The 26934-nt window shown below is 54.7% G+C and overlaps 8 protein-coding genes across 8 annotated transcripts; 3 read left to right on the top strand and 5 right to left on the bottom strand.

The window, feature by feature from the left end:
* Positions 1-277: 277 nt before the first annotated feature.
* Positions 278-3235, bottom strand: JN550_008831 (uncharacterized protein; the record flags this gene model as incomplete). The annotated part of the gene is made up of 1 exon (XM_049320835.1): positions 278-3235. The coding sequence occupies one exon, from the start codon at positions 3233-3235 to the stop codon at positions 278-280; it is 2958 nt and encodes a 985-aa protein (XP_049169217.1).
* Positions 3236-8377: 5142 nt separating this feature from the next.
* JN550_008830 (uncharacterized protein) lies at positions 8378-9435 on the bottom strand (the record flags this gene model as incomplete). The annotated part of the gene is made up of 3 exons (XM_049320834.1): positions 8378-8617; positions 8786-8953; positions 9070-9435. The coding sequence occupies 3 exons, from the start codon at positions 9433-9435 to the stop codon at positions 8378-8380; spliced, it is 774 nt and encodes a 257-aa protein (XP_049169216.1).
* Positions 9436-9894: 459 nt separating this feature from the next.
* Positions 9895-10270, top strand: JN550_008829 (uncharacterized protein; the record flags this gene model as incomplete). The annotated part of the gene is made up of 2 exons (XM_049320833.1): positions 9895-9946; positions 10017-10270. The coding sequence occupies 2 exons, from the start codon at positions 9895-9897 to the stop codon at positions 10268-10270; spliced, it is 306 nt and encodes a 101-aa protein (XP_049169215.1).
* A 767-nt stretch (positions 10271-11037) lies between these two features.
* On the bottom strand, positions 11038-12426 carry JN550_008828 (uncharacterized protein; the record flags this gene model as incomplete). Its single annotated transcript, XM_049320832.1, has 1 exon — positions 11038-12426. One exon carries the CDS (start codon positions 12424-12426, stop codon positions 11038-11040), a length of 1389 nt encoding a protein of 462 aa, XP_049169214.1.
* A 2453-nt stretch (positions 12427-14879) lies between these two features.
* On the top strand, positions 14880-17209 carry JN550_008827 (uncharacterized protein; the record flags this gene model as incomplete). The annotated part of the gene is made up of 2 exons (XM_049320831.1): positions 14880-15867; positions 15987-17209. 2 exons carry the CDS (start codon positions 14880-14882, stop codon positions 17207-17209), a joined length of 2211 nt encoding a protein of 736 aa, XP_049169213.1.
* A 530-nt stretch (positions 17210-17739) lies between these two features.
* On the bottom strand, positions 17740-19251 carry JN550_008826 (uncharacterized protein; the record flags this gene model as incomplete). Its single annotated transcript, XM_049320830.1, has 4 exons — positions 17740-17919; positions 18000-18204; positions 18302-19144; positions 19229-19251. 4 exons carry the CDS (start codon positions 19249-19251, stop codon positions 17740-17742), a joined length of 1251 nt encoding a protein of 416 aa, XP_049169212.1.
* A 915-nt stretch (positions 19252-20166) lies between these two features.
* JN550_008825 (uncharacterized protein) lies at positions 20167-21870 on the bottom strand (the record flags this gene model as incomplete). Its single annotated transcript, XM_049320829.1, has 4 exons — positions 20167-20370; positions 20440-20577; positions 20635-21626; positions 21681-21870. 4 exons carry the CDS (start codon positions 21868-21870, stop codon positions 20167-20169), a joined length of 1524 nt encoding a protein of 507 aa, XP_049169211.1.
* Positions 21871-25168: 3298 nt separating this feature from the next.
* On the top strand, positions 25169-25816 carry JN550_008824 (uncharacterized protein; the record flags this gene model as incomplete). The annotated part of the gene is made up of 1 exon (XM_049320827.1): positions 25169-25816. The coding sequence occupies one exon, from the start codon at positions 25169-25171 to the stop codon at positions 25814-25816; it is 648 nt and encodes a 215-aa protein (XP_049169210.1).
* Between the last annotated feature and the right edge of the window lie 1118 nt (positions 25817-26934).

The raw sequence follows: 26934 nt of genomic DNA, 5'->3' as shown, positions 1-26934 counted from the left end.
TAGGCTCCCAAGTACGGAATGGGAGTGATGGGTTCACATCAGAGGGTTCAGTCCATTCTCAGCCACATCCAGACGAAATCGACATGGTTCGCAGAAAAAACAGCGTTTGTCACCAGCTGAAGTCACCAAGGGCATACATAGCATACTGGGCATTTTCAGAAATATGAAGAGAGAACAAAACTTTTCGTCAAGATTGAAACTACCTAGCCGGACACGCTGGGGATAGAGGCTACTGCCTAGGCTCTGGACACAACAAAGACGACCCAAGACGACCCAATCAACTGGGCGGCGGACTCATCGGATCTCTGACGCTATCACTACCCGTGCTGCCTGCACTACCGCTTGGGCTCCCGCTTGCACTTGAGCTCTCATCGCTTATGGCGTCCGCATCTCCCTGGTAAGGCGGGAATCCAAACCCAGGAGGAGGGCGGAACGGGCCAGAGCCGATCAGGCGGGCCGAAGCAGGCTTCACGATGGAAGAGAACTCGTCGTCGTTGGCGCTGGACTGGGTGAAGCCGGACACGTCGCTCAGCATCGATGAGGACCGGCCCCTCTTGGCGGCAGATGGGTTCTGCGAGAACACGGAGGACTGAGGTACAAAACCAGGTGCCAAGGGGGATGGACCCCAGAGCGAGGCGTTGTAGGCACTATTGCTCCACGCAGCAGCAGCGTCATATGGCGCAGGGTTTGTCGAGCCGGCACCAGTGGTGCCCGAGGCGGGTGCCAGGTGACCCATCACGGCGGGATCGGCGTAGTCGTAAGAACCGTTGTAGAAGGCAGACTGCTGCTGACTGTGGAAAGCATCGAGCTGGGCCTTCATCGCCGACATGACCTCATCTCGCTGCATATACTGGGCCTCGAGTTCGTTGATGGTGGTTAACAAGGCGCGCTCGGCACTGGCGGCACCAGCCTCAAAGGTTGCGCGGTCCTGGCGGCGTCGCTCGGCCTCATCAAGTCCACGGGCGTTGGCATCAGCAATGCGGGCATGCTCCCCATCGACCTTGGCAATACGGCTGCTGATCTTGTTGCGTTTGGCTTCTAGACTGGCTTTCTCATCCATCAGTGACTTGACCTGGCCGTCGACGGTGGCCTTAAAGCTTTTGAACTCTGACAGGGCCTGGTCGTATTTGCATTTCTCGCTGCTGTACTCGGACTGCTTGGTCTTCCATGCTGACCGCAGAGACTCTGGGATGGCTTCAAACTCCTTCAACTCGGTTTCCAAACTCGCCATAGCCTGTTCGGCCTGCTTCTGCTGGGTTGAATTCTGTTGCACCTTCTGGCGCAGCTTATCATCACCAGCGCCAGCCGACTGGACAGCGGCCGAGAGCTTCTCATTCTCCTTCTTGAGGGCATTTGCTTTGCGGTGCCATTCCTTCCGGAGAGCCTTCTGGCGCGACTTCTCCTCAGCCAGCTTGACCTCAGATGCAGCAATGGACGTCTTGAGAGTTGTCGTCGGGGAGTCCGGTCGCAGAGAATTTTGGCCATTGGGCTTAGCAGTAGCGGCATCAATGTCTGCAGTCTTGGCCCGCGTGGTCCTGACACTTGTGGAATATAGGACCTCGTGGGTGGCAGTGCTAACGAATTCGCACTCGTAGTTGGACAGAGGGGTCAAGCCGTAGATATCTCCGCTCCACGTGACGGCTTGGGGGCCCTCCCGGCTGGGGTCGCGTACAGCAGTAATGCGCGTCGGTTGCCAAACGGCATTGTTGACACGCACGTAGAAGGGCTTGCTAAGGTGGTCCTTGGCCGACGATGACTCGTTCTCCTGAGCGTCGTGCGAGGGCACGTGGTGCGGGAAGTGACTGGTATTGAAACAAACCTCATCGCAACCGACATAGGAGACCCAGATCTGCTCGGGCTCGGTGTTGAAAGGGGCGTTCCCCAGGTTGTGGATATCGGTGGCATTGGATCCAGCGGAATCAACAGTGCTGTGGGTCAGTTCGTACTCCTTGACCACAACAATCTTGGTGCTGGCTATGGCAGCCCATAGGGGCTGCCGGTTTCGAATCTGGGCACTCTGTTTTCTCTTCTTTTTCGTATTACACGCGGCCTGGGGTTGGAGGGAGGCTGCGTCGCTATCGGGGGTCGAAAAGCCGCCGTCGGTAGACAGATCACCGGCATAAGGCTTGCCGGCCTCTGGATCTACCGTCTGGGCGAGATTATCACGCCGCTCCCTCCGTAGATACCAGTCTCGTATGTACTTGACCAAGCCCTGCGTGAGAATGTGAATTGCCAGCACGCTACGGACCCAATTCACCCAGCCCGATCTGACCTTGTCATATCCCCGTATGGACTCGAGCGACTCGAGCGGGTCGTCTAGATCGGGGGTCATGAAGCGGCTGGACCCGAGCAGGTAGCCTACGGGCGAGTACTTCATCTTGGTGTGACGCAGGACGTGGGAGAGCAGGATCATGCTGAGGCAGATCAGGCTATTCTTCATGGAGCCTCCATCTCTCGAGCTCGAGCCGCCGCCCAGGCCTAGAGCAATGACCATCTGAGCCAGATCCAGTATGACATGTTGTATGGGGCCCCATAGGAACAGCCAGATCAGCAGCACGATACCATCGACGCAGACGACGGTGGCCACAGAGGGGGCACCGAGATTCCACTCGAAGACGTCGCTCAGGGTCAGACCGTTGTTGGTGGTCACAAAGGTCAAGAGGGTGAACAGCATGTAGATGCCCGACAGGGCAATGGGGGGGATCTGCATCAGGATGATGAGGATGGCAATAGTGTCCTGCAAGGGGCACGAGCGCAGAACAGTCAGGGCAAAATCCAAGGGGCCGGGGTCGCGGTGGACGTTGGAGTTCTTGGTGGCATTGACATCGATGCGGCGATGGGACTCCTCGGGCGAGCCCAGGCCGGCGGTGGCAGCGAAGGACTCGGACTCGTCAGACTCAGAGTAGGTGCCTACAGAGGGCCGCCGGGGAGAGTCCGAGGCCATGTCGGCGGGCTGCTTGGAGTAGCCGTTGAGCTGGCGCGGCGGCGTGGCGGGGACGGGGGGCACGGGGGTCGAGGAGCCATGGTTGGCAGCCGGGCTGGCGTTGTTCGCGACAGTAGGCAGGCCGGCGTCGGGCGTTCGAGCGGCGGACGCGTCGACGGACGGGGGTAGCTGGCCCTGGCTCTTCTGCTTGGAGATGCGCCTCCCGGGGCCGACGGAGCCGGCTTCGTGTCTCGTGTCGCGCTGGTTGGCGGCACCCTGCTGTCGCTTTGCCGATGCCGAGGGGCGAGGCATAGAAAGCACTCGTGGAGGCGCTGTTCCGACCCGAGGCGAGCCAGTCCAGCTGTCGAATGCAAGTCCAGCAGTCGGGGTCGGATCGGGGCCGTTGCCTCTTCCCTCTTCCCTCTCGCTCTCGCTATCGCTGTCGTCGGGTTGGGGCCTGTGGTCTCGTGTCCTTCCCGGAACAGCACGGTGATTATTCCGGGAGGTTGAGGGGCGTCATGAGAGACAGTCAGGAGGGGGGAGGGCCCGGGTCTCGCTTCCACCGTCGTGATTGTTTGCGGGTGGGATGCGGTGAAGGCAGCACGAGGGCTCCTGGGCGTTTCGATGGGACGGGGGCGGTCGTGTTGGGACGTGTGGTGATGGTCCTGTTGTCCGGACGTCGTCGGGGGGGGGTGGATGTGGAAGAAATGGGAATCGAATCGGATCGAGTGTGGAATTCTCTACCTTTGCCTAGTGCATGTGGGAAAGCGTGGCTTTGGGGAAGGCTTGGTTCAAGTAACCAGAGGGCACAGCAGCCGCGGGCGGTGTCAGTGGCCCGCAGGCGAAGGCGCCGGGTACCTTATTAGGGACCTGCTTAGCGTCTACCGGCGTCTGCGGAGGGCCCTGGCCCCCTGTGGTATTGGGCTACTGGTCGCCCTCTGTCAATCTGTGCCCGCCTCTGGTGCTTGTTTCCAGTCTGCCAAGACATTTAGGTACATTAATAGGGCCTTCTATACACTCGGTACAGATCAGTATCCGTCTGAATTTTTTCTTTTCTTTTCTTCTTCTTGCTCCTCTCCTAGACGCAGGCCTGTTTGCGACCATGGAGGTCAATTGCAGACATATGTAGAGGCACATACTGCTATATTCCCGACCTTTGTAAATCGTACCAAAGGCGCTTGTGGCCCCAAAAGACTACCGCGGCATCCATACCTTTAGGCAAATGTACCTAGGTACCCACGTTAGCTGGATTTGCAGTATGGCGCAAAAGTACATTACAATAGTAGCAAGCACCACACTCCTCCCGAATATCAATTGGTTGCCGATACACCTGGAACCTGTGTCTCTGCTCTGACCACCGAACCTGCATAGGGCTTGCGACACCTCTGAAAGCCGGTGAAGGCATCATCATCTCACCTTGCTCCAGGCTCCACTGAAAGACACCAGACAGGCAGCCCAGTATTGTTGGCAGATGCCTTGACTGGGATAGACGGATGTAAGTAAGCACGACACAACATGCCGCCTAGGACTGCGCCGACCTGGTAGATCCTACGCAGCATGACAGCAAGCGTGCACTATTCTGGTCAGACGGAATTCTCCCGTCCAGTGCGGTTGGTGGATGCCGTACAGTACATAACTCACTGTTAATTGGTGGCATGGATGCAGAGCATGGCCTAGTACATAGCATTGAAGATTCGAGGATCGTCTGTCAATATTGGCCACGGCCCGAGCGGCCAACTGACTGACTCACGTCGTTTCCACGAGCAAGGCGAGCAGCGAGGCCGAGCGAGTACTGTTAGTTGCACCCCGAGTACGAGTTACTTCGGTAGCCACTGCATTGATAATTAGTACATGGCAGGGCGAGAGCCGACTAGCACAACTACCGGCGGCTTTGGTTCTGCCTTGATATTTTTTTTTCTTTCTATTTTTTCTTCCTTCCTTCTGGTTTCCAGTAGTTCACTCCACTTGCATGGATTTCTTCACGTAACTACACAGCACTAGTATCTTACTTTCCTCGTTGCCCATTGGTGCACGCCAGTGTCAAATGTTTTGCCTGCCAACCGTGATCTCCCCGCCAGGTAACTTAGGTATGCAATCCATCATCATTACATGCAGTTTCGAGAGGACATGAAAACGAATGTCGAGCACAGAGAGAGGCTCCCTTGCCGCGTCCACGAGCTTGCCGTCGAATAAAGATGTGCCACCACCGGCCGCTGAGCTTGTTTCGACATCGCGCCGGCCGCCAGGCACTTTTTCCTTGCTTCCCATGTCAGGCTGTCCCCCCGACCCCAGATAAACGCCCGCCACCGTACATGTGTTGCAGAGCTTGCTCTTGCAGTAGCGCCGCTGTGGCAGCCTAACATTTGCACATGCTATGCTGTCAGAACTGTACTACCTACAGGTACGTATATGCTTGAGCAGGTACAGAGCACTGAGGTCGTCGTGATGCTGCGCTCTGCTACCCATAATTATGACACCGTTTGTTCCCTGACATCCCGCGAACGGTGTCGGCCATCGTAATCCAATATCTGATCCGGCCTTTCGGCCCTGCCGCCGCCTGGCACGAGCAGGCGCTCAGCGGCCAAGCACACATAGCGAGAATGCCAACGCGGGGCACCTTATCCCCTCCGTGCAATCATCAGATCGTCGGCACGATTGACGACCAGACCAGACAAGGTTATCCGCTAGAGATCCCTATGCAGCCGGCATTTCCCAGTTTCCCGACCCGGGTGCGGCTTCTCACTGGCTGCACCACTCAAGAGGAGCATCGTCTGTGGAGCGCAGCGGAGCCCAATTCAAGTCATGCGAGCCCACTGGCGGCCACTCAGTAAGCAGCAAATTTAACTCTGCATTGTCGATCCCTGCTAAAAGAGCAATCCCATGGTGGACTGACTTGACAGAGCCTGTCAGCATTGCCAATTGTGTAAGTCAGTTGTCAAGATATGCCCATCTGTTGTATACCACTTATCAGTTGTGTTGCTCCGAAGGCCTTGATCAGGTAATGAACGTCCAGTATGCAGCAGGATTGGACGAGGGCCCAAGCATATGTTGAAATCGTGCCGGCTCTATATGCAGCAGGACAACGGTATCACGCGATACCTGCCAGGTGGAATAACACGAGGCAATATGTACCGTGATAATCCTGAACCTATCCTCTCGCAATACATTTCTCTCGTAGTTCCTCGACTGCGGGGTATTCCCATACAACCTGTCGGCAGCTTTTGTCATTTTACCATGGGTGGACTAGAACCCGGCATGATACACTGAGCATGGCGCATGCCATGGGTATCCCAGGCCCGACATAGTGTCTTGCTCTGCGCATGCAAGTCCTGTGATACAGGGGTGCCATCATACAGTATAGCAAGACGATGCTACTATAAGGACTCGTATTGCAATCATGGTTCTGATCCAACGGCACCTGTGTCATTTCAGGTCAGTACTGATCAGTGCCGGGATTGGCAAACGGCAAGGCTTCCCTCCATCAAATCTTCCCTGCTACTATTGGAACATTATCTGACGTTTGCGTTTGTATACCAGTGAAGGCCCTTATCTGACCGCTCCTTCGCCTTTGGAAATTCTCGCCAAGCATGCAATGCAAGTCGAACCAGGGCTTTGTATGGTTTGTCCAGGTCGCACAATTGCCAGCCAATTCGGAGCAGGTGTGGAAGTGATACCCCACGCAGCGCGTCAACCGATTGTTACCTATTTGCGCCCTCCACACCAACTTCTTGCCGAGCGCTAGGTATCATGGGGTAAGGCCAGCTTGTTGCCCTATCGGCATTTGAACACCGCCGCTCAGGGGTGAATGCACAGTACGACGAAGGGGGGTGGGTTGCATTTGAAGCCGCCGAACTGAGAGGCTGCTTTGTACTGCTTGTAGGTTGGCTGCCCCAACTCGCGTAGACCCGAGTGGCCAGCCATGCTATGCTGTTCATTGACATGCCGATCTCTGATTCGCTGGAATTGGACTCTGCTTATTATGTGTCTCACCCAGTTTGTCCTTTCCACTTCGCCTCAATGTCATGGTTATAAACCTTGCGTTGTGTAACAATAGGAGCCACGACTTTTCCGTCAATTTGTTTCGCCTGAGAGACACTTTTGAAGAGCTCCTAGAAATTAAAATAAACTGACCACGGTATAGACCAAACGATGTCTTGTACGCACTCCGATTACAAGTTCCTCAACTAGTCTCTTGGACCTTGTACACAAAATTCAAGGCCACGGCTACGGAATGATCGTGCAAGTATATACGACTTGGAGTTGAATCAAACTTGTAATTGCTGCGGACCCGTGCATATAACACATATAACATGCTTAAGACAGCAAACACTAAGCCGTCGAGAGTCCTCGGTAGTGGCATGGCCTGGAAGGTTTCGGGTTGCAAGGCCTAATGTTAGTAGAACACGATTCAAGTTGAACGTAGTTCTATAAAGTCTGCGATGAAACGGAGAACTTGACTTACTTCGTGCAGACAAGGTCAGCTTTGTTTCTAGACTCAGTGACTTTAAACATAGTTTGGTATATCATACATCCACAATACGAGATGGCCATGAAGCCATCTGAACTGGCGCTCGGCTTGTGGGGTGTGAGCTCAGCGCGGTGGTCGTATATAGGCAAGTGTCTCGTCTAATGTAACGTGCTGATGAACCCAGAGACATCTGCAGTCACCTGTGGTGGAACCAAATGAGGTTATCCGTCTTGTTTGACACAGCGTTGCGGATATCACCAGCTCAACTAGGATCAGCTACTGTGATTTTTCATAGTGTATGGATGATGACGAAAGCCAGATATCACCTCCGTCGAAACCAATGGAGCTGGGCGACAAGCCTGTCCTCCAAAATGCAACCGCTTTAGATGCCAGTTGAGTTCATGCTTTCTGTGTGGATATCCCATGACAGCTGAAGGTGTACGACTGGTACATGGTTCGCTGTCCCGTCTCTAGCAGTGTATGAGCAGTACAGATAAGTCGTCCACAACCAATATTTGAACCACCAACCAAATGTAGCGGCATGTTCCAGGACCAGAGATATATCCTCATGTAGTTCAAGCCCATCTTCCTAGATCTGACCCCCTTACGGCATCGGACCTTGACATGGATCACTTCTCAGATGAGATTTGTGACTGGAGAGCTCAGGGCCACCGTGCTCCCCTATTCTATCCACCATGGACCACTCACGTGGCACAAGTTTTTGTGAAGACGTTGACGACAGAGAACATCGATCGCATTGTCATTTCGGCTTGCTAATTATGGGGTCGTCGACAGCCTGATCTGGTTACTGACTTGATGCGGCTGTCCGAAACGGTCATGGCGCTACCACGATTAGAGCAATTTACGAGCATCGTCACTTGATTGTTCCGGTGGTTTCACTGACTTTATAGATGATCCGTTTCGACACTATACAGCGGCGTGTTGCAACCAATATCTCTATGGTCAAAGTAAATGAGGGCGGATCTCTATGCTGCAGCACCCAAGTCTTCAACCGCATCCTCGCGGTTCCATGTTTCTTTTTCTAACGACTCGACCTCCCCAACCAACTGCCAAATTCTTTGCCTCGCTCTTGCCATCTCGTCTACCTGTCGTTGCCAGGTGTCCTGGAACACCCCCAGTACAAAAGGCGGCATCGTCGTCTTGCTAGCCGCCTTGTAGTCGTAAATCACAATGTCTTCCTCCGTGCGGGCGGCAATGCGCCGGTGCTTGTGTGAAAGTATTATACAGTCAAGAACAAGCGACGTATCAGAAGCAGACGGCAGGGAGCGTAGCTTGTGGTATACGGATACGCGATCTGGGTATACTAGCGGCTGTGAGGGGATTTCCCTTGTCTCAGTGCTGACCTTTCCTTTTCATGTTGTTACAGAACCTACAAATTTGTAATCGGCCTTGATGCTCTTCAGGATGAGGCCCGTGGCGCGAGGCGTCATGAGTTTCCTCCATTCGGATCCGTGAGACGGGTCAACAGAGGCGAAATGTGTGATCCAGTTCACACGAGCTGACTCCGCATACCGGATATAGGTCGCATTGTTGACGTGTTGCTACGCCGGCATGTTAGTACATATCCTCTTCCTGTTCGGCATGGAATCCCAGGCGAGTGTCTCGGTCGGGGCGGCCGGATGAGTTGTTTAGAAGTGAGAAGAAAGCCGCAACTTACGAAACTATCCATTTCACCCCAGACAACGGCCTGGTCTTCCAGACCTCTTAGACCGCCGGTAAGGAAACCCTCACTACCCGCAGTCAAGGTGCGCCATTCTTGGGCCACGGCACGCAGCACGCCCGCGGCTCGTTGCACCTGCGGCGGAGTGCATCCGAAGATGATGCATTTCCCTAGCCTCGTTTTCAAGTCGGCATGCCACCTGGCGGGAGGCGCCTCGGGGGCGGCAGAAGACGTTGCCAGCCTGCGCCGATGAAAGCAGCTGTGAGGTCCGAGGTACGACGGAGTTGCGCCGGGGCGCGGCAGGGCCGTGACCGGCCAGGGGAACGCCGCACCACGTGGCTTCAGGCGGGCGCGGCAGGCCATTGTGCCACGAAGTCTCTCCAGAAGACCAAGATTGAGCTGACTTCAGCGAGATATAAGTCTTACAAGTTGAGCAAGGTAGAATGGTTACTATACGACCGTGATTCTCAAGCCGGAATGGCGACGATGATCCGGCGTGTAGCGGGCGGGCTTACCTAATCTGTAGGCCTTGGGACTGAGATACAGCCGGACGACCAACACCCAGGTAAATACAACCATGGCGTCACCGGCTGCCGAGGTCTTGGAGCTCCACCCACTGCCCGTATACAACGCACCGCCCACTCAGTCACCGGCTCTCGCACCGCAATTCTCAAGCAGCTCTACATATACTCCCATTGGACAGCCTTGCAATTGGCCTTTAGCGGCTCCCCGACGGTGAAATTAGTCAAGTTAGATGTCATCAAGAGCCGCCGTCGTCATTCTCGACCCTACCCCAAGAGACGAGAGCGATCCCATTCAAGGATGTCGGCGCCGAACCCAACCCTCAGGAGACAAGTCATAGCCATCTACAAAGGTTTGTTCAACCGCAGACCGTGGGACTCTTGCGCGCATTGGCAATTGGCAGCTTGAATAACATGTGCTAGAACTCCTGCACCTCGGCAAGGAGTACCCTCTGGGCTTCGACTACTTCCGCCCACGGCTGCACAAGGCCTTCATGGCAAATGCCCAGGTGCGCGACGACGAGGAGATTCGCAAAGGCATCGCCAGGGCTGATTTCGTCCGCAAAGGTATTTGGCATCTCTCGTGCCCCGCTGTGACGGGGTGCTTCCTGTCTATCCGACACCGCAAGGCTGAGATTGGCTTTGGCATTTCTTCATCGCTTGAGCAACATGACTGACGATTTACACGCCCATCCAGAGATCGAAGCATTGTAAGTTCCATTGTAAGACTGGGTAATATGAAGCGGTCCCGATGATCTATAACACCGTGCCTTGTGAACGGCATATGCCCACCCATCCACCTACCCAGTTTCTCTCAGCCAACCTTTCCCAAAATATATTATGTTGAGTCCATATCCCGTGCCACTGCACTGATATCGCCCCGTCCTTATATACATCGACCACCACATGGATGCGTCAAACTGTCTTCACATCAGTATAGATGGAGCCCGTCCAAGCATACGCCAAAACGAGGACAGCTATGTACCCTTCTTATATCCATATCTTCAGAATAGGGTCCAACTTTCTATACCCCTTCAGCGCAACCCCCAATCGGCCTGCCACTGGGGCTCTTGAAAAATCTAGAAGACTAATCCGTCCATGCAGATATTATCTCAAACGGTACCGTGCTCTGCGGAAAAGGTATGATGCGAGCTGAGAAGCGGCTACGGGTGGTGACAAGTTCGGAACCTCAGCTCACTGGCATAATGGAGGATCTCATCAGCAGCCCGCTAAATAGACAGCGTGGCGGCGGCAGCAAGCAGACAGATCTCGGTCGTGCCGGGGCGGACGAAGGAGCCGGAGCTGGCGCTGCTAGAACGCCGATGTAATGTGCTGATATAGCCCGTCCTGCCTGAAGCCAGGACCCACAGAAGAGGCTGGTGTTGAAAGAAGTAGCACAAATCACTACGTAGACCAGGTATCCAAGACCGATGGCCACGCTCAGTTACTTCTTCTTCTTGGCGCTCCAAGCGCCGATCTCCAGACACTCTCCCCAGCTTGTGCCGCCCTCCTTGAGCAGATCATTCATCATCTTGCCCGTCCAGCCGTCCCATTCGTCTTGACTTTTGCCACTGGTTTCCCTCAACATGGGCTCCAGAGCCTGTATCAGACCGACGCTCGTCTCAAGTGCCGTCCTCCTAATGGCCGCCTGTGCCAAGCTCAGGGCCTTGCCCCCCTTTGCGGTTTTGGAGTCCCCGGCCTTGCCCTTGCCCTTCATACTGTCGATGTAGCTCTTGCCGTCCTTGGTCACCACACCACCTACGCCCTCGCGTTCCCAACGCACCTCGGACAAGGGTACCGCCAGGCGTTTGGACCGCACCTCGACGAGACCGTCTTCCTGAAGGAGCATGGGGCCGATCAAGGTACACGGTACGGCCGAGAGGAAGCGCTTATCGAGAGCCTTGCTTAGCCAGCCGTTGTACTCGACAAGGAATGGGTTTAGAGGAGCCGACAGCGGCGTGTTGGCGGTGACGACGTAGGCACCCAACCTCGACGCATCATCCTCGGTGTCGTTTTCGCTGTCCGACTCGGTGTCTTCGGTGGGGAGGGCCGAGGAGGACGCCGGCACGTGCGGTCGCAGCATGCGTATGCTCATGTCCGTCTCCCACATCTCGAGGACGCCGCCCGGCTTGAGAACGCGCAGATACTCGTCCATGAAAACTTGATGGTACTGGCCCGGAGCAGTGCAGGACATGTCCTTGACCATGACGAGGTCGAACTCGCCGTCCTGGAGGGGCCATGGAGTACGGCGCATGTCGTGCTGTATGAAGCGCCAGTTCATGTCCTTGTCGGGCTTGGAGTTGGGATCGGGGCCGGTGCCGCACAGGGGCACGATGTCCATGCCGGTGAAGGAGATCTGGCCATGGCCGTGCTGGGCAAAGTAGCGGTGGCACATCATGCTCCAGAAGCCGGAGCCGCAGCCGACCTCGAGGATGCGCTGCGGAGGCTTGGCGGAGAAGGCGGTGGAGATGATGGGACCGCCGAAGAGCTGGAACAGGAGGAGGGTGCGGAGCGACTGGCGGTGCAGCTCGGCGAGGTCGACGGGCAGCGGGTACGACAGCTGCTCGGGGTGGATGTAGGTGCGGCCGTTGCGGATGATGAGGGGTTTAGGGGCGGCGCCGCGCGGCTTGGGCGAGGTGTCGGTGGTGGACATGGAGGCCGCGACGGAGCCCTCGTGGGAAGACGGGGGTAGGTTGTCGGACGAGGTCATGACGCCGGCGCGGTTGAGCTGTGCATGGAAATGGGAGTGGGAGACGGCGGCGGCGGCCAGGGCCGAGGCTGAGGCAGACGCAGGAACGCGGGGGTCGGAATTGTGTGCAGGATCCGGGACCATGGCGTCGAGGGGTATGGTCGGCGTAATCAGCAGTGACGACGACAGCCGTTGGCCATTGCCGACGAGCAGCTCCTGGTGGCTCGAGTCGGACGCAAGCAACGACGGGGTGCGGGCGCTCTCATCTGCGAGGGAGCGACGGCCTATATTCCAGGCCGGGGCCGCGGCCGTCGGCGAAAGGGGGGGCCGCGCTTCTCCTCCTGGGGCAGCGGCGGTTCCTAGGGCAGAGCGTGGGACAGTGGCGGGCGGGCAGACGGGAAGAGAGGCTTGCTGAGTGCCCAGATATGCGGCAAAGGGGTTGCAGCGTCACGGTAGTGGGTGACGGCGGCGGGTTGTGGTGATGGTGGAGAGAAGGAGGAGGAGGAGAAGCAGGAGCAGGAGAAGGAGAAGGAGAGCATTGGTGGTAGGCGGGCTTGGCAACTGGGAGAGTCCTAAGTAACAAGTGAGGGATGCCCAAGGGGTGGTAATTGAATTTGGCGGGGCTGCAGGGTTCAGATCCAGTTCTAAGTTAGCCAAGTCCAGGTTCAGGTTCAGGTTTCCCAAAGGGCAAGTTCAGGCTCGCTTTCCGTGTTGCCCGCGCGCAAGATGGGTAGGAAGCATATGGCTGCCCAGGCAGGAACATGACATCGGGCGGCCAATGCGCTGTTGTCTCTTGATAGAAAATGTGCAATATATAAGTTGCTGGTAACGTTGTTGACGGCCGGTGAGGACAGTCGAGATGTGCGCTCGATCTGGATCAGGCGATAACGCAAGCTATGGATGTAGCAACAGTCATACAACACAAGCTTGACCCTCCGCGCCTCTCCAAGCAGAAGACGATTCTGTCCGTGTCCAGCATCGGATAGCTATATTACCCCAAGCGGTGGCTGCGGCTGTCATCCTGGTGCCGTGCTGTCGTTATCTACGCAGTTGGTGTAACGGCAGCCAGCCAAGCCCAGGCAAGCCTCCAGCTGGAAAGTGAACTGGAGTATAGGTGTTCAAGAGCCTGGCCCGAGGCGGTCGTAAGCTCTCGTCAGAGCCACGGCCAACTTGCATCAGGGTTGGTTTGAAGACATGCAGCAGAAACAGGAGCGCCTTGCGGTAAGTCCTGCATATGCCAACTTGTAGGCTCAAAAGGTAACCGAGTCGATGCGCAGGTCGCGCAACATGCCTTGGTCGACTGGCGCCAACCAACCCTCCATGTGCTGAGGGGAGCGACGTTCAAATGTGTGTTTCAGCGGTAGGCCAGGAAGAAAACCACATGCTCGGTATTGAAATACTTATTTTCCGGGTGGCATCCAGCAGGAAATGGGAAATGGTCTCATGTTCACTGCTGGATCAGCATGTTGCCAAAGCATCTTCTGCTCACTGTGGCCCGCTTGAGGGTGGTTGTAAGTGTCCCAATTTCCCAGCGAGCACCACAGTAACTAATAAGTGACGGAGCCGGAGCCAGACCAGAGCCGCCTTGCCGAGGAGCGCCACCACAGTTCTGCTCTCTGTTGCTGTGGCCTGGCGATTGCTTTCCACAGATTGACTCGTGGTGTGGTGAATTCACTGGCTGTCGAATATCCTGGCTAATATCCACTGCGAACCAGTCACCATACCAGGCCTTGAGATAAGTTGGGTAATCAAGCGCCGCGGCTCACCAAGATACAAGGTACAAGGTACAAGCCACTGTCGAGGTGAATGGAGGCTTGACTCACGAGGCTTTGAGGCTACTGAGGTTTGAATTAAGTTAAGCGAGCGAGGCTTTGAGGCTTGACCTGGGGCTTGAGAGCCTGCCGCCGACCGCATGCGCCACGTTCCCCGTCCGCCCATCGCCAATCTGGAATCTGCACACCCGCCCGCCGGCACCAGCCCAAGCCCCCCAAAGCCCCCAAAGCCCCAGCCTCAAGACCCAGCTCCCAGCTTGAGCTTCAGGTTGATCCATCCGTTCGATTGATAGTCATTACACACTGCCCTGCATCACTCAACCACACGCCAGCCCTCCGCACCTCTTGCCGTCCCGGCGCAGCGGAAGAAGTGAGGACAGAAGGACGAAGTGAGGACAGGAAAAACGACGACCCTCCTTCGGCCGTTTCCCCCCCGGTAGTCGGTCTCACCACCACGGTAGTCTCAACATCAACCGGCCACCGACCACCGCCCATCGACCGCCGACCACGGCCCTGATCGACCGGCCCTCAATTGCCCTCATCGCTTCCACCTGCTCCTTGCCCTCCTCCGCCATCCATCATCCCATCATCCATCACGTCCACCCGCCGCAGCCCGAGCCGCGACCGCGACCGTCGACACAGCGACCCGCCGCTGGCGTTCGACACACCGTCACGCCAGTCACGCACGCCGCCGCGCCATCCCCTCACGTGGTCTTTTTTCTTTCCATGCCACCCCACGGATGGACCCGCCGCCAGCAGCATTTCATAGCCTCTAGATAATCTAGAGAAGAGTGTGAGCCTGCCCCGAGGCAGCGAGCCACGAGCATGTACGGCCCCCAGCAAGGCCAGCATTCTCGCCTCAATGGCGTGCCCGCCGCCCGCCAGATGGCTCCCCAGATGTATGGCTACATGCAGTCCCAGGGCCAGCATCAGCACCAGCAGCACCACGGCCACTCGCAACACCAACACCAGCATCATGGCCAGCACCAGCATCTTCACCAGCATCAACATCAACACCAGCACCATACCCACCCGCAACAGCAACAGCAGCACCCCCACCAGCAGACGCAGGACCACGCCGCCAGCTCTGCTTTCTCCTCGGGCATCCTGTCCAACGTCGCCCCCTTCACCCCGCAGAACGGCGGCGCCGCCGCCCGCGCTCAGCAGGGCCAACCCCTCAGCGAGCACATGAACGACCAGCTCAAGGCCTTCAAGGAGTCGGAGCGCGCCCACCAGTCCATGACGGAGCAGCACCAGCCGCATTTCTTCGCCCGCGCCAAAGCTGCCGAGAACCGCGGCCTCGGCCCCGTCCTGTCCAGCATCACAACCGCCGCCAACAACAACAGCGAGGATAAGCCCGTCGATGGCGAGGAGGAAGATAGGGGGCGCCCCGTCATCGTCGAGAAGACCGACGACCGCCAGGACTGGATGAGCCTCGACTTCAGTGGCCAGGGTCTGCGCGCCATCTCCATGACCCTGTTCAACCGCTACGACTTCCTCGAGGAGCTCTACCTCTGCTCCAATAACCTAACCTACTTGTCACCTGCCGTCGGTCAGCTCCGCAAGCTGCGCCACCTCGACCTGTCCAACAATCAGCTCACCGAGCTCCCCCCCGAATTGGGCATGTGCACCCCGCTCCGCAAGCTGCTCGTCTTCAACAATCAGATCCGCGAACTGCCCGTTGAGCTCGGCGCCCTGCACTCCCTCGAACTGTTAGGAGTCCAGGGAAACCCGCTCCATAACGAGACCAAGCAGATGCTCGTTGACAACGGCACCAAGGCCTTGATCAATCACCTCAAGGAGAATGCCCCAGGTATGTGATGATGACTTTTGCCTATATACCCCTCCTAACCCCCTAACCCCTTAACAACTACCCCCCCTCACACACACCAAAATATCTCGTCGCATGTTCTAACCGTTGTCTCTGTACAGTGCCCATGCCTCCGGAGCCCCGCATGCCTGTTCCCCTTCTAGAGGGGATATCTCCGAGCGCGGAGCGGCTGCGTATCCTGTCGTGGAACATCCTGTGTGACAGGTACGCCACGGCTGCCGTCTATGGCTACACTCCCTCTGGTGCCTTGGAGTGGGAATACCGCCGGAAGGTCATCATGGACGAGTTCCGTGAGCGCGAACCCGACGTCCTATGTTTGCAGGAGGTTTCAGGCGACGCTTTCGAGTCTTTCTTCAGCCCCGAACTTGCACAGCTTGACTACCGGGGTGTATACTGGCCCAAAACTCGGGTGACCCACATGCGGGACAAGACTGAGCAAGGGCGCGTTGATGGTTGTGCCATCTTCTACAAGAATACCAAGTACATACTGTTGGACAAGCAGCTGGTCGACTTCCGGTCCGTTGCCATCAACCGCCCTGACATGAAGGCCACCGAAGATGTCTTCAACCGCGTCATGCCCAAGGACCAGATTGGTGTCTTCTGCCTCTTTGAGTCGCGCGCCACCGGTGCCCGATTCATCGTGGTCAACGCCCATCTGTGTTGGGAGGAGAACCTTGCCGATGTCAAGGCCGTACAGACGGGTATCTTGATGGAGCAGGTTACCAAGATGTCAGAGAGATACACCAGGAAGCCCGCTATCGCCATGGACGAGAAGAAATTGGTCCGTTCGACCATGACGGACGAGCTATCGGAGCTGACGCCCGAGAATTCCCCCGTCATGCCTTCGCCCAGCCAGGAGTACCGCAGTAACACGGACATCCCCTTGCTCGTCTGTGGTGACTACAACTCGATCTACAACAGCGCCGTCTACGAGCTGCTGGACAGGGGCAGGGTTGCTCCGGAACATCCGGATCTCGCTGGCCATTCCTACGGAAACTTCACGCGCGACGGTATCTCGCACCCCTTTAGCCTGCGCTCCGCATATGCCCACGTCCGCGGCACCCAGCAGGACCTGACCTTCACGAACTACACGCCGACCTTCTCGGGCGTGCTGGACTACATCTGGTACTCGACCAACACCTTCGACGCCGTGGAGCTGCTCGGGCCTCCCGACTACCACTACCTGAAGCGCGTGGCCGGCTTCCCGAGCTACCACTTCCCATCCGATCACATCCAGGTCATGGCCGACTTCGTGTTCAAGGCCCGCAAGGAGAAGAAGGGCGCAGGAGACCACGACAGGGGGGGCGCGTCTTCCAGAGTATAGCATTCCGGATCTGGGGAGTTAGGAGGGTATATACGACGGCGGACGGAGTACTCAGGGTGGCATCTTGGCATGGCATCAGGGACAAGCCAGGTTTGGAAATCTCGTGGGTGTAAAGTTGAGCGAGGGTACTTTTGATTTGAAATACAGCTTGACTTTACTTTGTACTTGTTAGTCTTCCATTGTGCGTAAGGCGTTCGATTAGTGTATTATATATCTTAGTAAAAGCGGAATCATCACCGAATTTTGCTATGCGCTACGTACTCGGTGTTTTGGCTGGGAGATCATGCCTCGTACGCGCTTCGTTTGCGCGAGACCGGAGAACTTTTGTCCCAAATCTCTCGCTATTCGGCTGAAAATCTCTCGATACACACAGCGTGCACACACAAGCAGGTTAGGTAGGCACCCCTGTTCAGAGCCTTTGGCTCGGGATGAAATCGTAACATGAATTATAACTAAATTTTTATTTTTAACCTTGTGCGCCCGCTCTTTGTCTACACTGTCTACCCACCGTGCTGACTCTCGTCAACTTTTTATTTAGTAAGAGGCTGGCCGTCCTTTTGCTTCTGCAGACCGTACTTCTTGAGTCGCAGAGCGTTGATCTCGATGAAGCCAGTGGTGTCCCAGGGGCTGAAACCCTCGAGCGAGTCCATGGAAGCGTCCTGCTCGCTGTACAGGTTGCTGGCGTCGCTGGATCGTCCAATGACATATGCCTGGAAAGATCAAAAAGAGTCAGCGGGGGGTCGCCTCATGGGTGTGTGGGGTATTGGAGGAGGGGTTGAAGAAGACTCACGTTGCCCTTGTATGCCATCATCCTGACTTGGCCGGTAACATTTTGCTGGGAGAAGAGAATGCTGTTCTCGACAAACTCGCGCTCGGGGCTGAAGTACATGCCGTTGTACAGTTGTCGAGACCAGGACACGGTGATAAACTGATCACGAAGCTCCCGCACCTTAGAGTCCATGACGAGACCCTCCAGGTCAAGATGGGCCAGGCGGCTGCATGCCATTGTTAGCGAACATGACGTTTTTCGATGCAGAGCAGGAGGAATGGCGGGGAGAAAGGGTTGGTGGAGGGCAATGGGCAGCGACTTACGCAATGGTGAGGCCGGGTGTATCGTAGCATCCTCGCGACTTGATGCCGACAAATCGGGTCTCGACAATGTCGATGCGGCCAACGCCGTTCTCGCGGCCGATTTTGTTGAGGAGCTTGAACAGCTCGACCGAGCCGGTCGTCTCCTTGCCGCCCTCGACAACCTTGACGGGAATACCCTTCTCGAAGTGGATGGTGAACTCGGTGGGTTTGTCGGGGGCGTCGAGGGGGTCGAGGGTCATCTTCCACAGCTCCTTGGGCGGGGTGTGGTCGGGGTCCTCGAGGATGCCGGCCTCGTAGGAGCAGTGGGCCAGGTTCTCGTCCATGGACCAGGGAGCCTTGGGGGAGGAGGAGACGGGGATGTTGTTCTCGGCGGCGAACTTGAGCAGATCCTGGCGGCCCTGGAACTTGTTGCAGAACTCGGGCAGTCGCCAGGGCGCAATGATCTGCAGGGCCGGGTTGAGGGCCTTGAAGGCCAGCTCGAAGCGGACCTGGTCGTTGCCCTTGCCGGTGCAGCCGTGCGACAGGAACTGGCAGTTGTAGCGCTCGGCGACCTGGACCTGGGCCTTGGCGATGACGGGGCGGGCGAGGGAGGTGCCCAGGAGGTAACGGTCCTCGTAGATGGCGTTGCACTGGACGGCGCGGAAGACGAGGTCCTCGACAAAGGTCTTCTGGAGGTCCTCAATGACCATGCGCTCGGCACCTAGCAGCATGGCCTTCTTCTCGATGGCGGCAGCGTCCTGGGCGTCCTCCTGGCCAACATCGGCCAGGTAGCAGACGACCGAGTAGCCCTCGAGCACAAGCCATTTCAGAATGACCGATGTGTCGAGGCCACCGGAGTAGGCACTGAGGATTCATCAAGATCAGCAGCCGGGACCCAACATACAACGGGAGTCGCCGCGGGGTTGGGGGGGGCGGGCTTCGGCTTACAGGCAAACGCGACCCTTTGACATGTTGACGGGTTTTCAATGGGCTCGGGATGGGCACAGAAAAGTCAATTGGAGGTGTCGGGAGTCAATTGGTAAATAGCCAACGTCAATTGGGAGATGACGGACAAACGAATTGACAGCTGAGGTTCCTTGATATGAAGTCCAGGAAAGAAGCAACGATGTGTCACTGAAATTTTGCGAGTCATAGTTTTTTGGCCCTAGCGTAGGGCCGACATCGGTCACTGATAAGGCTACAGTCCAGTATTGGCGCAGTACACCCATCTGAAAGTACTGTACTGTACTGTACAGTAAGTGGCACAAAGATAAGATAACAACACTTGCAGTACTGCAACTAAGACAGCTGGAAACAGAGTTTTAAAGTAATAATTATACAATCAATTGATACACTGGAATCGCAACAATGTGAAAGGGTCGTTCAGTGGCTGAATATCGATGTCTGTAGGCTTTTTTTTCTTTACGGTCAGGGTCGACAGTAACGCTCTATAGACCAGGATTGCGTGGTTTCGTGTTTAAAGCTGCTCTTGGACGTCAAGGTTGCCGTTCATTCTCGTGAAGAGAGATCATAGCATTCCAACGGGCATATACTCCAAGTGCAACCGTTGCTTGCCGGCTTGCTGTATGACATTATCACGATAACCAGCGTCCATCCCAAGCACATGCCCTCTGTCCTGGCTGCTACTGAAGTCTGATATTCCTCTCATAACCTGTCACACCAACTGTCTTGCTCCATCCTCGAATCCGCAGATCGTCAGAGTTGAAATTTGCTTTCATGTTGCTTTGTCGCGGAGATATCCGTGGGCGGTCCTTGTATTGCTCCCACACTGCCATCCTATGGCTGTTTCTTTGTGACACATTGGCAGAGCACTTCAAGGTTTGGGCGAATCCACCATGCCTCACTTTGCTCCTCCTGACATGAGCTCAACCCTCCGCCTTATCGTTTCTTTGATTCACCAACACTTTGAAGCCTTTGGGTTTCACAAACCAATGGTTGATGGTTGTCCAGGTCCAGGCACGTCCCCCAGCAAGATCCAAATCAAATTCACGGACAATGAGAGGGACAAGCTTCTGCATCTCGAGCAGGGAGATATTCTTCCCAATGCAAACTCGAGAACCCATTCCAAACTAGATAACGCAAAGGTATCAGGATTTTGTGCGCGGACAGGGGGATCCATTGAAGGGAAGAATACTGACTGGAATCCAGTGACGGTTCATTAGCGACAGCTTGTCAGCGTCATCAATGAGCCATCTTTCAGGCCGAAACTGGTCTGCATCCTCGCCCCAAACCTGTTTGTTTCGATGCTCAACCCATGCGTTGATGCCAACAATAGTCTACTCCATGGTCAACCTGGGTTTGTCCAGTAAATAGAGAAATGCTATGTCACTTACTCCTGCGGGGAAGAACCGACCCGAAATTGTTGCACCTCCCTCGGGTACCTCGCGCTCGAGGGGAAATCCAGTAGCAGGATGGAGTCTCAATGCTTCCTTGATCACTGCCTGAAGATAAGGCATGGACTGTGTCTCCTTAAAAGTTGGCTTCTGCGACACAGTGCCCTGTTTGATACCGTCATCGATCTCCTCACGTAACTTGTGGAAGCATTGTGGGTTCTTTAACAAGTGATAGAATGTCGCAGACAGGCTGATCGCAGTGGTGTCGGAGCCCGCGCCGACGTTCTGGGCGCAACCAGCGAAGACGTGATAGGATGTAAACTGTGTAGGGTTCTCCTCGTGTTTCTTGTAGAACATAGACAGGAAGGACTCATTACCGCCCCCGCTCTGTGATGAGTCGACCGCGGCCTTCCGGCTATCCCGATACTCCTTGATCGTGTCGTTGGCAAATTTGTTTACAAACTTGAAGCCGGATCCATCCTCCCCAGCCAGTAGACCGGCCAACTTGAAAAGAAATCCATGGAATTGAGGGTATACACCAACTTTAGCCGAGTAGCTGGCGGAAGTTTCGAGCGCGGAAATCACCCCGCCAATGTCATCCCCATGGTCGAGGAACCCAAAACGCCGAGCGAAGGTGATATTGCCAATGACGTCGAACGCATAGCATTGAAGCCAGTGGCCAAAGTCAAGGGCTACGCCCTTGCCAGCAGACTCCCTGAGCCTTTGGACAAAGAGGTCTGTGCATTCATCGATGTAAGGCTCGAATGACACCAAGGATGTGGTTGAATACGTGTTGGAAAAAGGTTTACGGAGTAATGCGTGTCGTTTCTGGTTTCTCTCCTCGAATAAATTCCATTGATCTGTTGGTTTCGGGAATTTCCAGGTCTCGTACCATGCCGACTTCTTGAGGTGGGTTCCATGACCGTAGATGATCTTCGAAGCTTGCGGGTCGTCAAAACTGAATCTGTTAGGCCCGTAGCGGATTACTGGGCCTTTGGCATGTCAGTTTAGTCCCAGCGGGTCAAAGGACTAACGGTGGCTGTTACCATGTTTGCGATGTAGCTCAATATTATCAAACTCGAATTTCCCTTTTGTTATCCGCCATAGATACCAACTGTCAGTACAACGTGCTAGTAGAGGTCCGGGAACGGACCGAAGCGGTGATATTAATGCTCGTAGGAGATAAAAGAAGGCAAGGCCTCCGGCGAGGAGGAGCCCGAGGAGATGAATATACATAATTCGGAACAGAGAACCTAATGGGTGGCAGGCAAGAAGCTTGATTCGACGGTGACTGGAAGGATGGCTGGCGACTTAAATGTATTCCTCTACCTAAAGCACTCGGGGCTCGAGCGGAAGGGACGATAGGCTGGACTACCGGTATGTAGGTTCTCCAGCATGATTGCTCGCATTCGCTTCACATCTGGATTTAACTTACACACACAGGCCACCTGAATAGTGGATTTGCGCTAGTTAGGGAAACAGACAGGCATATCTCGGCAGTTCGTAGTATGCTCGGCTATAACCCCATCCCAAAGCCCAGTCTTAGCAGATACTCTCTTCCACCTGATTCGTCTCCCCGCACTTTCTAGTTACTGTGGCTTTGCAGATGACCCAGCAGTGGAGCTAACGATGGCTTCTTAACTGTTTAAAGCAGAAATGCCAAGATTGGGCGTTTGATGAGATTCTGCGGTAGAGCCATCGAACCCACCACAAACAGTGCCCAGGAAGGCTGAAGTGATCCCAGCTTCAGGAATCTCGTAAGGATCAATCAAGTCAAATGATCAGCGCCAGGTCCTCGTTCATCAAGCCGGGAATTCAGTGGCGGCCATTGAGCAGTTTCCCGTACCGCACGAGGCGAGAAAATGCGTGTTCTTGCTTCATTTGAAAGTGGACACGTCTGCCTGAGTTTGAGACTAACTTGCGTCAGTAATCACCATTGCCTCACTAACCCCCTGCCAAAGTTCCTGCAAGGAAACGGGGCGAGCTTCAAGATCTCGCAGTTCAACGGTGACCCTACAGCCGTTGAATCCTTCAAAGCCGTAGAATAACCTTCAAATTTGGCCGAGTAGGCTTTATGTCTTTACTACTTACAGTCTTGACTCTGAATGGGTAGATGTAGTCTTTGATCGGGGGCATGTGTTAGACGACTTGGCCAAGACTGTTATCAAGCTCACGTCAAACACCGGAGCCACCGTGTGGACCCCAGGTTCCTTGCAGTGCACCTGCAGCTCCTGGGTTTCGAACGTGCGCGGGCCGGGCCGCGATATCAGTTTCAAATTAACGCGTGCAGCGACGGATGAGCCATCGGGTCATATTCCTTCCTAGACCTCCATGACCACCAGCATCAAGGCAAGCGGCTCCACCGCTTACCGTAAAGCAGATTTGACTGCCCATAAACCTTGTAGAATGGCTTAGCAATGCTTGCTGCGATATTTGGGACGGCTGTGAAAGACTGTTCATACTGTTACCATGTCGGACCCCGCCCAGGTTGACCACGACTGTCTCTTGCCTCGCCACTCTTTGCAATTGAGAGCATACTTCAGATGAAGACCCCGCATTAGCAAATGAGCATGGTGACTTGAATTGCCAAAGTATTAGCGAAATCAATGTTCTAGCTGCGTGTCGCGGTGATTCCGGTGGGTGGTTTGTCAAGTCCCGGTTGGATAATGAGAAACTGCTAGATTTGGCAGCAAGCACCGAAATGCCCCTGAAATAAGACTTCTAGGGCGAGCCTACACGAACCAAGTTATATTGCATACCCAGTCAAAGGAAACCGCCCCCTATTCCTGACGTGGTACCGATTTCCCTCGCTATTACCGGTGTGCTCATACCAATAAGTACTGCTCAGCACTTTCATGTTCTATGGATAAGAACTGGCCCGCGTAGACCCGTTCCAGATTTCTCATTCTTAACGGTATGTTGATTATCACCGGCAGAGGCCATAGGGCGCGTTGCACCGGTCACCCAGATGACCTTAGGTCACAGATGGGGTTTTCATATTCGTATGAGCTATGAACATCAGATTGATACTAGTTCTAATTGGGATGGCAGTATCGAAATGATGTCAACCTGAAATACTCTGTGGCCTTGTGACGGCCCTGTATATGCCACGATCCGCACCTGTCACTTTCACTGGAGGCTGTTATCTAGGCGCGTCAATGATGTCTTAAACATCGAGAGTTTTGATGATGCCTTGACCAATGAGGCTAACTGTGTCATATACTAACATAAGCTCACCGTATTTGGAACGGCACGTGTGCCTGTTCGTAGAGCCTGTGTAATCTTACACTCCTCCGTGTTGGTACAAAGTTGGGGTTAGCTAGTCTCGTGCATTCAACACTGCCTACCATAGTACACTATTGGGCATGACTATAACGAACCTTATAACCTCATTCGTATCCACTTAATAGCTAATTCTGATTATGATATTAGGAAGAGGAAGGTTGTTCATGGAAAGAGAAGGTGCAATGGACAGCCAGAAAGAAGGGCTGTGATAGTGAAACAAAACTCGGTCGAAGTGGGTTGCTCTGGAGTGGAGGAAATGTGGGGCCGTGACAAATGCATATTAAGCGAGCATAAGCTCGCCGTTTTCCAACCTTAGTCACTTGGCGCTTTGACGGAGTGGTTAACGTGATGCCCTGCTATCTCGCAACAGCGATAAGTTAGGCATTTCCTTCGGGAGCGTGTGTTCGAATCACACAGGCGTCGACTTTTTGCTCTTTCTGTGTGTCTCTGTTGTCTTTTTTTGTTCGTTACTGGTCAGTGAATCTGTTCGTAGTGGCATTGGTCGTGTTCCTTGCGGATGGAGGGAAAAGGCGAGGCCTTCGCGCAGACTCTAATTTAGTTTCGAGCTGCGGAACCATAATGGTTGCTTACGATTTAAAGTTGAGTTGAAGTAGAATAGTTATGGCCTGACAATTGCACCTGGAAGTTGTCTACGCGGGATTTGACGATAAGTCTAAGGACCTCTTTGCAGGTGAACTTGCGTATAGTAACGACATCGCAACCAGGACAGCTGCGTAGACACATGAACCGTGGTTGACCTGCCGAAAATCGGTAGGTAATCTTGATGTTGTGAAGTGATTATGTGAAATCTTCCGGACTGTGTGTGGGCCCTTGGCCGGCATGGATTGAATAAGTAGCTTCGCATTCTATAGTATTGGAGGGTTTGCACCTCTAACTAACTTGACGCGGTGGTGATGCCAAATTTGCCGCAACCAATTAACCCTCGGCTTCCTTTACTGTAGTGCTGAGACTTATAATGCAATAATAAGCGCAAGTCCCGGAATGCCGGGTCTGTCATGTTGGACGTACATAGTTCAGTACTGTGTCTGAGCCCCACCCGCCGTGTTGCCAGGATCCGCAACGGCGGAACTAGCCGAGATTACATGAAACTCGGTCAACGTGTCTTCCTAACCACTTCCCTTCCCATGCATGCAGCCTAGTCGCGTGACAAGTCCATCTCAGATATCGAGACCACCACGACTTGCAGATCTGGACGAGGTCCAGCTGCATTCAGCCACTGGAGGTTACCATGCCGTCGATGATATCTACTGCCATCCAAAACACCTTCATCAAAGCGGCAGCAAATCTCACGGCCCAGGTAGCCGTTCAGTGGGGCTCGAAGGAGCCACAACCCCTGGATCGTCAACGCATCTTCGAGTTTGCTGTCTTTGGCTTCATCGGCGCCCATATCGGCTACGTCTGGCATCATCTTTTGGAGCATCGGTTCCCCACACATGCGGCACTTCATGTCGGCCAGCCGCCTGTGATTGCACCTGGGGAAAAGGATAAGGACACCCACGTACCCCTCCAACCACCACCACAGACGGCAGACCATGGCTCGGGGGCGACCAAGGTTAGCTGGAAGAATGTGGTCGCCAAACTGGTTGCAGACCAGACAATAGGGCTATGTGTCATGATCACAACGTTTCTCATCATTACGAACATAGCCCGCGTGCCCCATCTCGTCGACGTTTTTGATGTGATCCGGGAGAAACTTTTTCAGTTGGTCAGGGCAGGGTGGCACCTGTGGCCCATTGTTGCCGTTTGCAACTTTCTATGGGTGCCAGTGAGGTGGCGCGTTCTCGTATCTTCTTGCGTTGGATTCATTTGGAACATATTCTTGAGTTTGGTTTCCATGTCGGGACCCGGCACGGACCCAAAGGTCGGACAGCATTGAGGGCGTTGCAGGACTACGGCATGGACAGCATAGCACGGAGTTCAGGTTCATATTTTGGCATTCGTCAACAGTCGCTATATCATTTCCTACCTCCTTTGATTCGGATTTGTAGTTGAGGGCTCGCATCCTTATTTTGTACACTACCATCTTGCTCACTAGGCGGGTACTGGGGGAGAAGCTTTCCCAGGAATAGAGGAGATGATAAGACTCCAAACCCGGGCAGCATCAATCATATTCAAATGGTCTTGTGCCTTATTTCCAAATACTGAAGGAACTCGAAGAGGTAGAGTTGTGGTCACTAGTAAGGCGAGACCTTCGTTCAGGCCTCTGAACTCGAAGAGTCAGACCATCGTGGAGCTTTCTTGCTTCCCCAGGTATCCATCCAATCGTGTGGCTCCAAACACGAGCCTGGGAATTCTCCGTTATGCGCGTAGCCGGCTGCATGGTTCGACCTGGTGGATTCTGGCGTCAACACTGGCGTACTGTTCAAAGGGCATCAGTAATCCTACTATATATAACGCGAAAACCAGTCCATAGAGATATTCGAACATGATAAAGTCTCATGAAGGGAATGTGCTGATGCTTATTGAGCTTGGGTGACGATGGGAGAGCTGCACGTCAGGTTCGAGCCATGTGGCTGACGTACATCTTCTAGGTAGCTATATAAGAACGCTCCAATTCCGCTCCTGTTACTTTTATCGCTATCATAGCACTATAAGATCCACGGGTGATGTTCCGCGATCTGTTCGAGGGAGAGCCTCTATTCTTTCATTGGAAACCTGATCGCAGGCCTAGTGGAATTGGTATCAGTCAGACCTTTACTCCCCCTTAGAGATAACGCAAGGCTACATGGTCAAAGTATCCAACCTCAAGGTGCATCTGAAAGTGGCATTTCATTCCATTTTCCTCCTTCTTAGGCAGACCATAATGCGAAAAATTCTGTAGTCAAGGCTGCCATTTCTGTCACACAAGTCGCCTGCCCTGGTGAGCACAAACTGCCGTGGGGAGCAAAACTGGAATCGTGGGAAGCCCACGTGAAAGGGGCTCATTACGCATGCATACGAGACATCTTTGCACAACAGGTGAGCAATGCGACTACACGCACATCAGTACTTCGG

The sequence above is a fragment of the Neoarthrinium moseri genome (assembly GCF_022829205.1).
Source record: "Neoarthrinium moseri strain CBS 164.80 chromosome Unknown scaffold38_Wmoseri_CBS_16480, whole genome shotgun sequence".
Lineage (NCBI taxonomy): Eukaryota > Fungi > Ascomycota > Sordariomycetes > Amphisphaeriales > Apiosporaceae > Neoarthrinium > Neoarthrinium moseri.
The sequence above is the reverse complement of the archived record's forward strand: the minus strand, read 5'-3'. Positions and strand labels throughout refer to the sequence as shown.